General features: G+C 37.4%; 1 protein-coding gene across 2 annotated transcripts in view; it reads left to right on the top strand.

Annotated features, from left to right (window-relative positions):
* Positions 1 to 1,118: 1,118 nt before the first annotated feature.
* The window catches only part of LOC139468161 (2-oxoglutarate dehydrogenase complex component E1-like), a 96,358-nt gene continuing 79,591 nt past the window's right edge, over positions 1,119 to 17,885 (top strand). The window contains exons 1-4 of one of the 2 annotated variants that reach the window (XM_071249947.1): positions 1,119 to 1,203; positions 1,318 to 1,909; positions 7,470 to 7,664; positions 14,250 to 14,352. In XM_071249947.1, the coding sequence (XP_071106048.1) occupies positions 1,697 to 1,909; positions 7,470 to 7,664; positions 14,250 to 14,352 (511 nt within the window). In that variant the 5' untranslated portion in view covers positions 1,119 to 1,203; positions 1,318 to 1,696. Of the gene's footprint in view, positions 1,204 to 1,317; positions 1,910 to 7,469; positions 7,665 to 13,553; positions 13,657 to 14,249; positions 14,353 to 17,885 lie in introns of both variants that reach the window. The other variant, XM_071249948.1, reaches the window with a different exon arrangement.

Below are 17,885 nucleotides of genomic sequence, written 5' to 3'. Positions count from 1 at the left end.
TGGTTTATGCTGACAGGCTGAAATGTTTATATATGACAGATATATCTTTCCAGTATTTAATTGTCCACAATTAAGGGTGCATATAACACACGAGATTATACGCGAATAAATAAGTCTTTTGTCCATTGATCAAACGGAAGAGGTGCTTTTTTGGATTGTTCACTAGCCAATATATTAGCAAATATCGCCGTGGGCGCTTATTACGTCGAATACGGTATTATGAAGTTGACAAAAACACCCTATGCAAGAACGTTTATGTCTGTAAAACACATCCTATAGTCTCCACGTGCCTCAAGTTGTAGCGCCACACACCTGCGTTTGGTGTCATTCCTGATTTTGACACTTTCAAGGAAGGTCGTTAATCACTGTGGGCCATTTTTTTGTCAATCGCATTGATTCTGCTCAGCATACAGTTGTGATTTACTTGATTTCATTCATTGTTTGTGTATGAACTAGCGATGCGACGTCTGCTATGCATGGAGCGTATCATGCCTATTATTAGCATATGCTGGAACCTGACAGAAAGTCAACGTGCAATGTTGCAAGAGGAGTGGGTGGGACAGATTCCCTCAAATCGCCATTGGGAGACTCTTATACACAGTATACCTCTAACCCCAATTGTCCTTCAAGATCGTTGGCGGCCATGAATCTACTGTCATACTTCACTACCGGTAGTAAATAAATGATAGTAAACTTACATGGTAACTTGCAAACACCAAGACATAGCCGAGGACATTGGACTTCGAGGTACTACTAATAATAAGATAAACTACATAATGCTATTGTATAAATTCTCAAAATAACCGCAATGTTGAAACATAACAAATATTGTATTTTAACTTTTATTCATATTTTCAGCTTGACGAGGACTTCTTACCCGATGGCTTCGTCCGTGTAAATACATCACATACATCCAATAAAATGTAAATACATCAAATACCATTAAATACACCATATATATTACTACAAAAATTGTTCTTATCATTATTAAAAATAGAGGTGCCGTTTTCGCCCGACACATAGTAGCCGTTTTCGCCAAATGCGGTGCCGTTTTCGCCAGAGTAATTGGTGACATTTTGGTGAGTTGCCGTTTTAGCCTGCACCCGCCGAAACGGCACATTTCACTCTCGCGGTATCACGCGAGACTAACAGTTGACATTGAGATGGTAACTTCGGTTGATGAGGAAGAGTAAGAAAATACATGTACGTAGAACATTCGATGTTTATTGTCTTTTATTTACGACATCTTAACGTTATGTGTTTTCTTAGACAGCTTAGTACCTTTCATGGTCATATCTGATGCTTTTCGTGTTGCAGATATTCTCGCGGACGACAAGGTCGCCATTTCCTGAGAAGTTACAAAGTCAAAGCACAGATTGTTGCTCCAAAGCGAGTTTTGAGTTTCGACAATCAGAAAAGTGAAAGAAAGCAACATTTCGAAACAAAGATTTATGCGTTTGGATTAATTACCCCCAATTTGGTTGTTTCGTAATTGTGTGGAGTATACTTGAAGGTCACAAACGGAAACGTATACCGTCAGATCATCAACAGATGGTTTGCTAGGCCCAGTTGGAAACAAGACCAGACAACGTTGACAGTATCAACTACAGTGTAGTCCAGCCACCAGGCTGGCATCTATGATTGATCACCATCTTTGCCATAATATAAGACATTTTCACGTAAAAAAGACGTTTACATGATGTATCGCTTGTCTGTAAGGACTTTGTTGTCAAGTGCTCGAACATCTTGTTTGAGCAGAGCATATTCCAGTCGCTCTGATGACACATCCAGGCAAGCAAAAACTTATGCTACCCAAGCAGCAGCAGAGCCCTTCCTCAGTGGCAGTTCCTCAGCATATCTTGAGGACATGTATGTGGCATGGCAGAAAGATCCTGACAGTGTTCATAAGGTGATTATTTGGTATACAAGGGCCTACCTTTAGAATACAGTACCACAAACTTTTCAAACATGTCACAATACCCTATGACATAATTTGTAGTATTTTGTTCCAGTCGCACTGGCGAAGCAATGCCCTGTGGCACCAGGAGTCATCGATTGTGCATAGGCTCTTCCCAGTGATCTGTCAATGTCATTGAATAAGCCCAGATATGTTGAGAGTTTTGAAATATTTGTTTACTAGATAAAGCCTGCGGCAGCACATTTTATAGCAAGCACTAGTTTGTGAAAGCACTTTTAATTTCAATATATATTTTATTATGCACAGGAATGCAGTTCATTGAGTATATTATATGGTGCTAAACACATCCAAATGTCACCAGTTTTAGGGCACGTTACCCCGAACTCTGTCCTTAGCCCTTAGATCCCCTTTACGATCATTAGGGTTAGGTACCTATTTAGTGGCTATTACATTGCCCGAACTCGATCCTAAGCCATTGGATCCTCTTTGTGATTTATTAACCCTAGCTTTACAATCATTAGGGTTAGGTAGCCGTTTAGTGACTATAATAGATTCTATAGCAGCTCCTAACATTCTTCACACTAAAACCTCAAGAAAGCAGGGTGAAATGGTTTAGTGTCGAATATTTTGGCTACTGGAAACTGTCCTGGAACATTCACACAAGTCACTTTCACCCGCAACATTTATTCAGTACTGATTCAGTACTCACCCTAGAGTCGTCACCAACCATGCTTCTGCCTCTCTCGTTCTTTACTATGATTCACATTATTTTCACAGTGTTCCTTAACACACTTTTCTGTCACAAAAATCGTCTGACAGATTTTTAAATACCATGTCATTCATGCGTACCCGCAAGTTTGACTTCTGACACCTGAAGCCGTTTTCAGTTCACGCCATATAGGCTCATTCCTCAACACTGATGATTCAAAAACCTTATCCTTACAGTATTCCTTCCTACATTTTTCTGTCAAAAGTAGACCCAACAAATTTGAAATATAATGTCATTCATCCATAACCTTGAATTTGATGTGAATATTGTAACAAAAATTCCTATTCTAGCAAGGTTAACAGGTACTTCAAAGATCACACTTACAGCCTTTTATGACAGTGGAACAACTCCCAGCCTTCACACTAATTTCAACTATGGTACCAGCATTTGTGGACATCCGGATGACGTTTTGTTGACGTCCGGATGACGTCTGACAGTTCTGAGATTCCGACAGCTATTCCGGATTCATTCCGACGGAATATTCCAAGATTGTAATTATTCAAGCATACAAGGTTACAGTTATCACAAGTGCTGCTGACTGAAAAACCAATACCAACAAAAATGAGAAAAGTGGCCTCTTCAAGTTGGAAGTTCAACATGTTCAGGTGCTGACTGATGGGGGGAAAGGGTTGCTTTGACAATATAGTATCCCCACAACACATTAGTGTGTTTTTGGGTATTACTCTGCTTTCAACAGTATTTTAGTTATCTGACAGTGTCCAGTATTATGGCGGGAGGAAAGCATGCTTTATGTTGCAGTGAAATCTGTGGGCATCTGCTGGGACTGGCGAATCAAGGCTGATACTACACTACATAAAAGAATTGCACCCAAACTTCACTGCATGTAGAACTGGTCTCTTCTGCAGAAGACATACCGAGCCCTCAGATTGACCCGAAGCTGAATGCACTATTCCATGTTCCCTCCCATAACACGACATGAAGTGTTTAGTCTATGCTTCTGATTTGACAGTTTTAATAAATGTTCTTGACTGTTGGCTGAAAAAAAGTTATGATATCCTGTTTTTCAAATTAAGATTTCATCCTAGTTGCCTTCTGTGCCCAATTTAATATTTGGACATCTCTCATGTTCCAGTATAGATGTCCAAATAGTAAATGAGACAGGGAAGGCGTTTAACTTGCTGAACTTTGATGTGTCCATATACAGGGTTCACACATGCATGAAGAGTGCTTGAATTTGACTAATTTTGATAATATTGCTTGAATGTATTAATTTGCCACCAAAGTATGAGAGAAGTTCTTGAATTTGTGCATATATCCTGGAAAGGTTCTTGAATTTTTCTGTTAAATTATTCATTTGTTTACAAAATGTTACCAATACAATTGTGGGTTTGTATGTTGCTTTCAAGATAATTAAAAAAACAAAATGACTAGGCTTTGTCTTAAAAAAAGTATAAAATGATGCATGCTTCAAATACATTAACTTCTTAAAAAAACGTTACATTGATGATGACAGCAAACAAGGTCTAGAAATGAAGTCCTTGAAAACAGCGTGTTATATATGTCAGTGTATTTCAATTTGTTACCTGTATTTAACAATTCTGATAAAAAGTAATGCATATTTGCCTCCCACCATTAAAAGTGTTTACCATCATGTGTTCAAGTAATTGAAGTAAATGTGCTAAGCAATGACTTCTGTTGTTTTTTTAATGTCAGATTATTAGTGAGTAATCAGATGAATCACTTCCTGATCAAAATAATGCAGTTGGCATGGTTGGAGTTGCTTGACAGAACATTAATTTTTGCATTTACTTGTAAGTACCTGCAACTTTCAATTCAATCCAAATACCACAATATTAATACAGATATTTTATACTGCAGTATACAGGGTAGTGGCCTACTTGATATAGTTCATATATACAGTTGAAAGAGGCCCTTTTCTGAAACACACACATTACTTCTTTTCTTTCTTAAATCCCAAAATGTTTACTCATTTGGGTGAAAGTCCCAATAGAGTGATGAATAGATGAGTAAAAAAACCCAATCATGCCAATTAAAATAGAAATCTTTGAGTACAAAAGTTATCTGGAGCTCTGTAAATGGTATGTGAAGCCAACCTGTTTAACAGTTATTGTGAGTTTTATTTGGAGGTGTCCTTATGCTAAATGCTGGCGACACACTCCATCAAATGTGTTTTGACACTAGCATTGAGGACATTAAAGAGCACTGAGGTCTTTCAGATTCTGTCAGCATTAAGTGTCTCATCAGAATAATGGACTTGTCTCATTTGTCTTTGAGTTTAAAGTTCACGTTTGATATGTCATCCGGTATCATTATAATTAAATGTGTCTTTCAGGGATCAGCCAAAACAGAATATGTGCAAAATTTAAGATTATCTATTTCTCTTAAGAAATCTTGAAATCTTTAATCATGTTAATGGTTATAATTAATTTAATTTAGCCTCAATTAAGAAGTATTTCTTCACCTAACTTAGTAGAATGCCTAGTGGTGAAGTGGTGCCATTTGGTTGTTTGAGATTTTTGAAAGAAATATGTTTCAAGTTTCCATAGCAACAACTTTGACTTTAACTTGAAAATGTTCCCACACTAGATCTTTAAAACGGTACAATATTTCTTCACCAAACTTGACACTTAGATAGGCCTAGTTGTGAACTGGTGTCTTTTGAAGATTTGGTATTTTTAAAAATAATAATTTAATGAAATATAATAATGAGGCAAGGAATGATACATTCAAGTCAATAACACTGACCTGAAAAAGAATGCAAAAATAATTGGATAAATATTATTAAATAACTGCTTGAGACAACCAACGCTAACACCGTATTCGTGCATGCGTGATTCCCGTGCAACCTGTTGAGTTGATTGGTTCAACTGTGTCATATGGCCCTGTGATGCAGGGATAGCATTATGCAGATGGCTGTTACAATGAATGCTCGTTCCACCTGTGACGAACAGGTCTGGTTGTTGGTGAAATATAGTGATAGCTAAATAGACAGATTTTTTATTCATGCACCGATTGTCTTTAAATGGAATATCCAGTTATGTATGACTGTTTAATAATCTCATACCAACTTTGACTGGAGTAGGTCAAATAGTTTTTCAGATATTGTAGTTAACGTCGGTACCTTAAATTAACTTCCAAACTATAAGTGTAACACTAACCACCTGGTTATGTATTAATATTATTTTAAGTATTTATAGTAAGTCAAACCAACAGTAATACATATGTGTATCATGCTTGATGCTATTTATAGTAACTTAGATGAGGCAACTTCCCAGCATGCCTAGGTACGAGCATATGCAGCAGTGCTTCAATGTCAGCCATCTTGTACATGTTTTGTAAACAATGACAAGCAAACCCACCTCCATCCCCTACTACCGTCCATGCATATCCTTGTTTCACTTGTATTTCGTGCTTCCAGATTCTCCCTGTAGTATTCATTTATTTGTATTTGCAGTCATAATTTTGAGCATATGCAGTACATGTATTTACCCCCTGCAGTCACAATTTCAGATAGGATGCATTGGATGCCTGTTGTCAGAACACAGGTCATGCTTGACCTCCATGTATTTATCATCCAAGGTTTTCTGTCTGTAAAATGATAGATGTGTCGTTAATTGTCGGAACCAGTTCGTAATTCTCTGTATCAATTGATCAACTCTCATCAATTGATCCCACAGCTTGGGCCTGACCGATGCTCAGTCAGGTACACATAAGTGAGGTACATGTAGTCTATTCGCCTGTGTTTCTACCCATTGCTTGGGAAGGTTGTCAATTGTACAAAACGATTTGATCCCTTGCTGGGCATGGCTGATGCTCAGTCATGTACACCAATACTACGGCAATAGCATTTATGGTCACATTTATATAATTTGCAGTGAGAATCTACTCACACCAAACTTTGTTTTAGGTATGTGTTGTATTGAATGTGTCACAGGTATTAAATCATTGCTGCAAGTTTTGTGTTGAATTGTCATTATACATTAAACTTTCATTATTTTACCAACTCCTGAAACATTGCCAAAGTTAATTGGTTACATATGAATATGTATTGATTTGAAACTGGTGGCTAATTTTTTTTTTATTTATTACCTCTTACTTAGCATCCTTAGTACATATCAAATATACTTTTCAATTTTGTTTAGATGATCACATAATTGATGATCTCATAATTGATTTTAGCACTCTGTATTACTTTTATCAAAGTACCTCAATCCTTAAACACATTCTGAATTGTTTTGGGGATGTGCCTTCTTGCAGATTACAGAAAAGGGCAAGTGTTGACGGATGTGACAGCAATATGCTGAAATGTAACACAGTGTTGGTCATCCATAACCTTTTTCAAAGTTTCAGAAGTGGAATCTTTAGGATGACTTAAAACTGTCTTGCTCATGTTCGGCATACCATTTTTAAACAGTTGAATATGAAGGGCAGTTACACCAAAGTAGGCTGTTCATGCTGTTTTTTCTTGTTGAATTCTCACATTACAGTAATTATGGTAATTTACCTAAGGCAATATTTATGATGCACAAGCTGTTTGATTTACACTTGTAAGAATGTGTGATATTGATAGACATGATACAGACAGGTACTTGGACATGGAACATCTGGTAGATACACAAGATATTAACTATGTAGGATTTGTGTTATGACCAATGCATGGTGAAATGCTCATTTCTTCCCAACATTGCCTTTGTTTCATGAACTGACTAGTCCAGATGGGTCATTTCTATCTGTTGACCCACTTATTACATCAATCATTTCAGCCCTAATGATTTTTAGTAAATGTTTCCTCTTTTTCAGTCTTGGGATTCTTTCTTTCGTCAAACTGCACGTGGAGCCCCTCCTGGTCAAGCTTATGTCCGTCCACCATCGTTGTCTGCTGCCAGTTTGACCGTTGCTCCAATTCCCACACATGCTGTAGCCCAAGGAGCACCAGTAGATGAGAAGACTATAGAGGATCATTTGTCTGTTCAGTCTATTATCCGCTCATATCAGGTTAGTTTCCATCGCTAGTGTTGACAAAGCTTTCATTATTCATGATGTCTTTCAAAATTTGTCGAAGTAATATTTAATGATGTTTTAATGGTGATGTTGTGGTTATCACTGTTGGCCCTGATGGCTTCATGATATGCTTTTCAATAAAGAAATTCTTCAATACAGAGACAAGTAAGGATAATAAAGAGATTACATTGTGTGTGTATCATACTGACTTTACAGAACTTGTGTTAGAATCCAGGTGAGGCTGAAGTTGAACACTGTTGTTTCTTAAATTCTCGGTTTTCAAACTGATTGTCCAGACCCAATGCATTTCTGCAAATTCTTAGCTCACCCGACTGAAAGTCAAGTGAGCTTATGTCATTGCCTGTTTGCCTGTCATCTGTAAACATCTTCTTCCCAGAAAGCACTGAAGCCTGAAGCTTGTTCCCACCAATGATGACAACCCAATTTGTTCAAGAGGTCGAATCTGATTTTCCATATTGAAAAAGCCAATTATGGCCTTGTTTTGTGAACAGTGTAATGAAATTTGGTACATATGTATTTAGTTGTGGGGTTTGACACAAGTTTTCTGTTTTTCGTGGGTCTCATGTGACATTTGCTCACTGTAATCCATCTCCTTTGAAGACAGTAGACATATGAAGCTGAAATTTCACATGCTTGTTCCAATCAAAGATGACAGCTGAATTAGTTCAAGAAATTTGAAACTGCCACAAGAGCTAGATTTGAAAAACCTTTTAAAAGTCAGTATTCAGACATCATTATTCAATTATCTTGAAATTTGGTATATGTGTAGTTAGTACTGGGACTCAACCATGTGCTCCATTTTTTGCGATAGTTTAAGTTTTGACCGTACTGTTTAATTTTACTCCTGTCTTTAAACATGTAAAAGAACGGGTATATTGTTATACCAAGGAATTCTGTACGTCCTTCCGAGGACTTTTTTGCGTGCGACTTATAACTTGAAAACTACTGCATAGATTCTTTTCACAATTGGTGAACACTTTCTATACCAATAGTGGAGACGCTGTGCAAAGTTTGATTTCGAAAAGTGGATTTTCTAAGAAAATATTGCTAATTTCATGTTTTGAACTGAGAAATACTAAACGTCATCTGCTCAGAAACCATTTGTCCGATGAAGCAGAAACTTCACATGCTGATATCCATCGTGGATGAGACCTGAAATTGTTGAAGATGTTTGAATCTGATTTTTGTATGGCCATCAAGGTAGCTATTAACAAGCTATCAACATGATTAATGGCTGTTGCTCATCCATTTGTGCTCAAAATGTAATGTCATTCTCTTAAATTCCCTCAAAATGAATTTTTGAATGGCCAGACTTTTGAAGCTGAACTTGTTCAAATTATTGGGATGAAAGTGTACTTTATTTGAAACTTATGGACAAATTGTATGGCATTAGAAAAGAATTCTCTTTGTGTATAAAGCTGATTTGAAACTTTGTGCAAAGTAAGTTTAACTGCTGTGTATTGCAACAATGTTTTACAATAGTACATTTATTCTTGCTGATTTGGAAACAGTGTGGACATTTAGTTAATTGTTTCAGCATCTGTGCACAAAGTATTTGAGAATTAATGCTGACCTGACCACAAAGTGATTGTATTTGTTGACATTTACAATTGTTGACCAGATAACCATGTGAGTTACAGTGCCGTGGCACTATTTAAAAAAATATTCATGTGCATATTGTTATATTATTTGAATTCGTCATGTCAAGTGGCAAGGTCATCCTTAAGATATTGCTCAACAAGAAATTTGTTTACAACCTATGTCAAGAATGAGAGAGTGTGTGAGTAAGGTTTGGGCTGCTTTTAGCATGTTTAACAATATTTCTGCAATATTACCAGAAATGGGCTTCACACATTGTACCTATGTGGGGAATCGAACCTGGGTGGTTGGCATGACGAGCAAACACCTATAACAACTGGGCTACCCCACCTTGCCCTACTTATTTCAAGGAGGACATATACTGTAGGTCAATGAAACTTGGTACATGTCTTCCTTATGGTAAAACTGAAATCACTAAAGGTCATGTCAGGGTCACAGTGAAGGTCATTTGTGAAGTTTGCCATTTTTCTGAAAAATGCCTATTTTGCTGGTATCTTTCAGGTATTATACTTGTAGTTATATTCTTTGAATATATGATGTCACACTGACATACTTTTTAGGAGTAGCATATGCAATTTTGTCATAACAGGAAATTCTAACAAAGGACATCATATTGAGCTTATATGCGGGATAGCCCTGTTGGAACATTCTTTAGAAACTTGCAACTGATATTGAAGGCCAGATTCTCTACATGTGATCCTCTGAGAATTGTAGTATGTTCACTCTCAAGAAATGTTCATTGTAGTAGGGTCAGATTGTTGCATGTCATCCTTAGGGTGAGGCATCGAAGTGGTACGGTGTTGAGTCATTATTGAGCTGGTTCTGTTTCTTTGTGTCCTGAACCAACTCATGTGTTGGTATGACATGCATATAAGAGCTTATACCTGTGTAATAATTAAAAATAATAAATCATGGCGTTGTCTAAAATTGAGTGTTAGGCGAGACCAATTTAATTGCTAGGATTACGGATCCGCCGACACCATTTTTCGCCAAATCGAAAGGAAAAATATTCTACCCGATTTCCGACATCAATCGATTAGCTTTGTTGTGAGAGATGTTAGGGGAAGTAACTCTAGTTTTTAACTAATATTCGTTACGCAAATGTGTCGTCAAATTCCATTGGTCGTTCCAGGCGAACATAGCCAATCGAATGCGTACTCTCAATTACAAGTGTTTCCCGCATGCACACAACGTGTATTGATTATACATGTGTAGGACATGGGGTGTCAGTTTGGGTGTTTTAACTCTTTTAACACCGTAGGCCGGTGATACGGCAAAGAAGCATCGAGTCCCCAGACACCGAAGGCCGGTTATCCGGCCAAGCCGTAGTCACGTCAAAATAGTATATATTTTTATGGACCTACCTGTGATGTCATTCAATTTATCATTTTTAATCGATACATTAAAAAATTATTCACTATCTCCCGCGATGTTATTGAAAATAAAATTCTCGGACACAAATTTCGACAATGGGTCCACATCGAACATGACAATGAGCAAGATAAAGAGGTTCTAAACAAATCTTTAAATATATTATACAAAGTAATAAATAAGATCAACAAAAATATATCGAAAAGCAATCAAACTTACATCTAAGTTATTATTTTCATCTTTTCTTGCGATCGCTTGTAATGTAAGTCAAATGACATCTCGGCTTTCGTCGCCTTGAATTCTCGGCTCGGACACGATGTTTAATGCAAAAATATATGTGTGAAAAATCTTTGTCACAGCTGGTAACCTAGCAGGATACATTCACGAAGTTTTATATTTTTAATATATAATCGTGATTTCCGGCTTAAAACGTTCAGAATAATACGATTTAACAAAATTCTTTCGCCAACTTCTGAAATGTATCAAACACGAGCTTGGTACCACAGCTGTAATTTGATTGGCTGCATTAGGTCATGTGCTCAAAATTGACCAATCACGAAACTTGTAGCAGATTTCGGCAAGAAAGCGTCATTAGAAACCAATTTTAATCCAATGAAATCGCTTGTTATGACTACGAAAAAAACCAGGCGATGTTACGAGCGTCTAGATGAAGGAATAAACTTTCTAGCGATGTGTCATATGCCATTCTTCGACGAATGTGTTATTCATGCAAAGCCTCAAAAACGGCGGTATTTCTTCATGTTACTGAGCAGACAGCCGATGTTATCGGGAAATGGGTGATGACAGAAACTATATATAAATTCTTTTTAAAATGATTTTCCAATTACGTAAACAATGAAAACAAAACAGAAATAGGCAAGTGGATTTTATGAAATCTTATATTAGCCGAAAATCATCAAGTTTTCGCTTCCTTGGTCCTTAATCTGGATGTTAACAACGTGTTAGCTCACATTTTTTATTTACAACGAACTTAATTAAGTTGTAAATGCATTATTTTAAATAATGTGAAAAACATAACTTTCATATTTATAAACCATAGGATCAGACCTTTCAAATGGTGTATAACATGTAGCAAATATATTTTACAAGCAGATATTTTCTTTGATAAATGTTGGCTTCATCTATCACACAAGCGTCTCTGGGAACTCGGTGTTAATGCCTTTTATTATCTGGTGTCTTTCGACAATGTCAGCAAAGTATTTCAGCGTAAGCATTCTGAAGGGTAGTGCGTGCTTATCAAAGCGAATCATGGAAAGTCCACTGGATGACACAGTTGGTGATTTGGCGACGAAAGCCATATCGTCAATCACCGATGAGATGGACTTTCTATTCAAGAGGTGCATGCAACAGAATCTAAGGCTGGTTCCTACGGGGATATTGTCGAACTTACAACACCTATGCAAGTTTTAGCAGACTTTGGAATAAATTATGTGACAGTGGTGGCAAAATCGAGAATAAACAGGGCTATTTAATTTAAGTGCATTATATTTTTAAAATACAATAAAACTTTAATCAGTTAAAAGCTTGTTATTGAAGTCTACCTGCTTGTGGAAAACAGCCAAAAGATACCTGTAAACCCTGGTCATCAGTAAGGAGTGTCATTAGATAAAGGGACTATAGTGCATTGCTTGCAACATGCGTGGTGGGTAATACTGAAATACTTTTGTAGCTTCTGTGGCACAAGTTAGGGATTTTTTTTTTTATTTCCTCCTATCAGCATTCCCGCCTCCTAAAATCCGTGATACCTGCGGAAAAAAATTCACTCAAGTAATTTTTATTTTTTTTATATTCCCTCCTCCATTCAGCCACTTTACCCGAAAAAATCCGTAATTCTAGCAATTAAATTGGTCTGGCCTTAAATTCATTCAACCGGACGTGACACTTTTTTTATTAGTTGGTGGCTACTAGCTGGAGGTATAGTCTGGCTGTTTTGCATTGAATATATGATTTTCCACACCTGGAAGTGGTATCATTAAGCCATGCATTTTTTAGAGTAGTTGGGGTAGCATTAGGGGTCAAAGATGAATAGGTATTGGTGAAGTCCAATTGGTCCATGCTGCATGTTTCTAGGAGTAAAGTATTGGGCATTCAGTTTGAGGTTGGTAACGTGCTGCTCCTGATTTTGCCTATACTGCAAACTCCCTCAATCTTGAACTCCTAGTTCCATGTCATGCCTATTTTGAGCAAACCTTCATTCCCAAATGTGATTGTCTTCTCATATGATCATTAAATTTGTACAGATATCTTAAACTATGAGATTCACATTCACACAATATTTCAAACTTAGAGTTACTTGTGACTAAAACAATATCTGTATAATATTTGTAATTTTACCTCTAACCTCACTTGAACATGTTGAAATATTTTAAATGATTCGTGTGCACACGTTTTTCTGCTCATTGATATATTGTACTAATAATCATTGCTGAAAGCGCATCAATGATGAGTTCTTACTCAACCATTGTTGCGCGTACACATCTTATATTTGCAGGGTTTGAAATGCATGTAAGTCTATGAATCCAAAATCAGTAAAATTCAGGAAGAACTTGTGAAATTTCCTGGTGGACGACCACTTTTACCATTGGGTAGATGGCAACACTGAAGCAGATCATTTTTGTGGACTAGGGAAAATACATATATATTTCTAACCCTGAATATTGCTGAATTAGGTGTAAAACAGCAAATACACACACATTAGACATGTTAGAAATTATACTTTTCAGGATCTTCTTCAAAATTTAATGTTTTCCTATCAACCATGGTACAGGAACCACAGACTTGATTTTCAGAAACACTTTTATAAAACAGATAAATAGTTGCAAACCTTTATAATTGGTGATATTAATGTGTGATATTTTATGGGTACTGCAGATCCGTGGTCACAATGTGGCAACTCTGGACCCCCTTGGTATATCTGACGTGGATCTAGATTCCGAGGTCCCTAGCGAACTCATACCTAATACTTACGGTTTGGGTAGGTATGCCGGGGTTATTGTAGTTTATATTTGTTGAGTTTGCTGGTGTTCTGTTGAATGTTTTCCCTTTAGTTCACAGGATTGGTTTTGTATTGCAAATCTATTACTTTGTGTGTAATATGTCCTTCATTGGCAGATAGAGAAGGCAGTCAACAGAGGAATGACTTATCAAGGTCCTGCTAATGTTCATCTGTTTGCAGTTCATGGTACCGCACCCTAGCCCAACATCACCTCTTTGCTTTCTTCCTGGGAAATCATAGCATTTTTGTCCTCATTTTCAAGGGTTTTAATTATTATATAGTACCATGCTTAGTCAACAGCATAAATTTGGAATAAGCCCTGCTGTGAGGTGCTATGGAAGCACCTGAACACATGATGCCAGGTAATCTTGTAGTGATGGTAAATGTTTCATTATTGCCAATCATGCTATGTGCAGTGTGTTGTTCCATGTGCATGTTGTGTGAAGGTGACCTTTGTCTCTACATTTCTTTCAGATCCTCTCTTTTGCTCTACATTGCTGGGATAAGGGCGTTTGCCTTCTCTATGCAAGTTGTCTTTAACCCTTCTTTTGTCTGTATTTGGTTATTGCTAGATTCGTGGGCATCATATAGCAGATTTAGACCCCTTGAAGATCAACCAAGTGGACCTGAATGCCAATTCTCCACCTGATCTGCTTGTGAGCCATTACAAGTTTGGTAAGCCCCATGTTGCCTGTCATGTTGTCCAGACAGCAGGGTACACAACAATTTTCTATTTCGTTCAGTCAGTCCACTTCTTGTATGTAAGACATTGTAACATACACACCGAAGTTTCATTGCTAATTTTTTTGGAGGGAGGGAATATAAGAACGAGTTGTTGCATGCTTTGCAGTGAGCTGTTTTGCAGTTGCTGTGTGTAGATATTAGCAAGTGCACTCTGAGGTCGTGGACAGTGTTGCTAGTTTCTCCTGATCAGCTCCCCTTTCTCTACAGCATACCACTACAGTAGTTCTTTGTCTGCATGTTAACCCTACTTCACTGGTCATGCTGGTTCACTGCCATACATGGATTTTGATGGATACATTTTCATGATTTTATCAACTTTTGAATGGAGATACTGCTCCTTTTGTGTTTAAATCTAGGGACCCAATCTAGGGACTCCAGAAATGGGCTTCACACATTGTACCCATTCCGGGAATCGAACCCGGGTCGTCGGTGTGACAAGCGGACGCTTTAAGCACTAGGCTACCCGACCGCCCCCCATCAATCACATATTCAACCTAAGGACACCTTACCCGTGAAGATTCGGGGTAGAATAGGTCTTCAGCAACCCATGCTTGCTGTAAAAGGTGACTTAACAGGATCGGGTGGTCAGGCTTGCTGACTTGGTTGATGCATGTCATCGATCCCAATTGCATGGATTGATGCTCATGATGTCGATCACTGGATTGTTTGATCTGGATTATGTCCAGACTGCCATCGTATAGCTGGAATAGTGCTGAGTGCGGCATTAAACAACAAACAAGGACACCTTGACTTTCTTGCTTACTTTCAAAACTGTATGTCCATAGTCCGTATGTCCTAGATCATTTGTAGATATTGTGATGAGCCAGGGCACAGCTTGTAGTTGGCATTCTTTACAGCTTCACACTTCAACAGTGTTCAAGTGTTGTGTATCATTGATAACAAGATTGTTCAGTCTAGGTCATCATGGTCATTGTCTATATGTATGCTTTGTTTTGAAATCTATAGTAAGTAAAGACTTGTGACCAAAATAGCTTGAAAAGCCTTGAACTTGTACAAAATGACATATAGTTGTTCATAAAAGTATCAACATTCACAACAGACTTTATGTATTTTTTTTGTTTGTTGTGAAAATATACCTTGTTGAAATATTTGTTTTGTACATACTGCTAATATAGAAAAGCTTACGTTTAGTGTCTAATCTTGCAGGGTCAAATTAATTTTTTCACGTAACCTTTTCTTTTCAGAATTGTAGGCTACATTGTTGTCTTGAATTGTGTGGTTTACTTGTACATCTAGCTGCATGTTTTTGTGTTTGGGAGTTCAGTTTTGTTTCTATATGTGTTCGGAATGTTATTTTTTTATCATTCAAACGCTTTATCAGTTTGTTTTATTTGGTAATTTTTGCTCATATGGTCAAAGACCATAAAGGCTTATACAACTGCTCATTGTGCCTGTCATATATCAAAAATTGGTTTCTGGACATTGACAGATATCAATGGATTTTGTCCAAACGTGGTTTATGGATTGTTCCTCATAAGTTCCTCATGGTAGAACTAGGTAACTGTAGATATATTGGAAATGCAAACAAATAATGTGACATTTGTCTAAAACATCTTTTCCTCAGAAACACTGGACCAATGAAAGTAAAATTTCACATGCTAGTTCCCATCCATGATGGCACCCTAATTTGTTCAAGAGGATTGAATCCAATTTTCAGTATGGTTGCCATGACAGCCATTAGATTAACCCTTATATTCTCATTTCTGCAACTGACATGATGACCTTGAAAATGAAGTTTATATTCTGTCTAACGTTTGCATAATAAACTTACTGAAATTGTTCATAATTTACTGTCGGGCTGTTGTTTGATGATTTATACTCATTTAAAATTATAATTTTGGAGATATGATTATTGAAATAATGATTGAAACCATACACCTAAATTCTCTCAAAATGCATTTCCTCTCACTTTAAGCATCATCTCATGAACCACTGGACCAAAGAAGATGAAACTTCACATCCCAAATTTCGAACGCTATTTGTTTCGTCCTTTCTTTTTCAAAATGTCATTAAGCTTTAAATTTTTATCTTCACTTAATGTTTACAGGTTGGACCATGTTCTTTATTTCTCTCACAATACATTTCCTTGCTATGTTAATATCTCTTCAGAACAAATGATGACATATGAATTTGTCCAAGAGGCTGAAGTCTTGATTGGCTCATCGATGAAAATGGCCATTACTTATTAATGGTGTATTAATTTGGTGTATGTGTAGTTAGTAGTGGGGGTCGATGTATGTATTCCAGGATCGTTTTTTGGTGCAATATATACATGAATTCAATACTATCAGCAACTTCTGTCCAATGGCTGTGGTGACTGTCTTTGGTTTTTTTAATACTGTTGACACTTTAAACTTTTAGCTGCACAAATAGATGGGCTGCCGTGCAATGGCGTTATTCTGAATCTGTAAACCATTTTCTTGGCATATGATTAGAAATGTTGATATTTTTTTATCATGATGATTTGCATTTTGTTATTTTGGGATTCAGATAATGTGTGACAACTGTCCTCATATGTTTGCATGACTAACTATGAGTTGTTAAGTTTTCAGGATTTAATAGTGTGAAACATGCACAATATTTTCAATGATACATTAGATGATATCAAAATATACACAGTAAAAAAAAGTGTTGCACCCCCACATTAATACGTTTGATACATCACAACATTGAAAACGCCCAACTCTGGTTTTAATGGTAGGTATTCCTTGGGGATCTGATGTGAAATGTGTAATGTTTTCGGAGGGAAGATGATCACCAAAACGTAGCAATCAGCACGTGAATTGCATGGTGCATGACATTTGCAGATTGCAGTATCTTCTTAAGCTCAACATCGCCTATAAAAGATGTTCTCTGACAGCCCAGTTTATTGTAACCCACAATGCCGGGTAGACGATTGTCAGAAGCAGTCAAGTGGCAGATTATTGGCCTTCATGGAGCAGGTCTTTCGTTCAAGGAGATTGGCAGAAGAACCGGACATCACTACTCAACAATAAGCCGTTTGGTCAGAAAACACGCACAAACTAATGATGTAAGGAATCGCAGACCCTCTGGCAGACCACGTAAGACCACAGTTAGAGATGACAGAGCGTTGTTGAGGGTGGTAAGGCGTCATCCATTTGCTACAAGCACAACCTTGAAACGTCTTTGGCTTCCTCGTCAACAGTTCAGTACCCAGACCGTGAGAAATCGTCTTAAAGCTGCAGGGTTGAAGTCCAGAAGGGTTATCAAGCGACCTAAACTCACAGACAACCACAAACGACTACGTCTAGCCTGGTGTAGACTGAGACAGAACTGGAACTTGAGGTCCTGGAGAAGAGTCCACTGGTCGGACGAAAGCAGGTTCCTTCTGCATGTTGTGGATGGCAGAGTGAGAGTATGGAGGCGTCCTGGAACAGCTTATACTGCAAGAAACATCATGCCAACTGTACCATATGGAGGTG

The sequence above is a fragment of the Haliotis cracherodii genome, unplaced genomic scaffold (genome assembly GCF_022045235.1).
Source record: "Haliotis cracherodii isolate W230 unplaced genomic scaffold, xgHalCrac1.p SCAF_2, whole genome shotgun sequence".
Classification (NCBI taxonomy): Eukaryota; Metazoa; Mollusca; class Gastropoda; order Lepetellida; family Haliotidae; genus Haliotis; species Haliotis cracherodii.
Note: the sequence above shows the minus strand (reverse complement) of the source record. Positions and strands in the feature narration are given on the sequence as shown.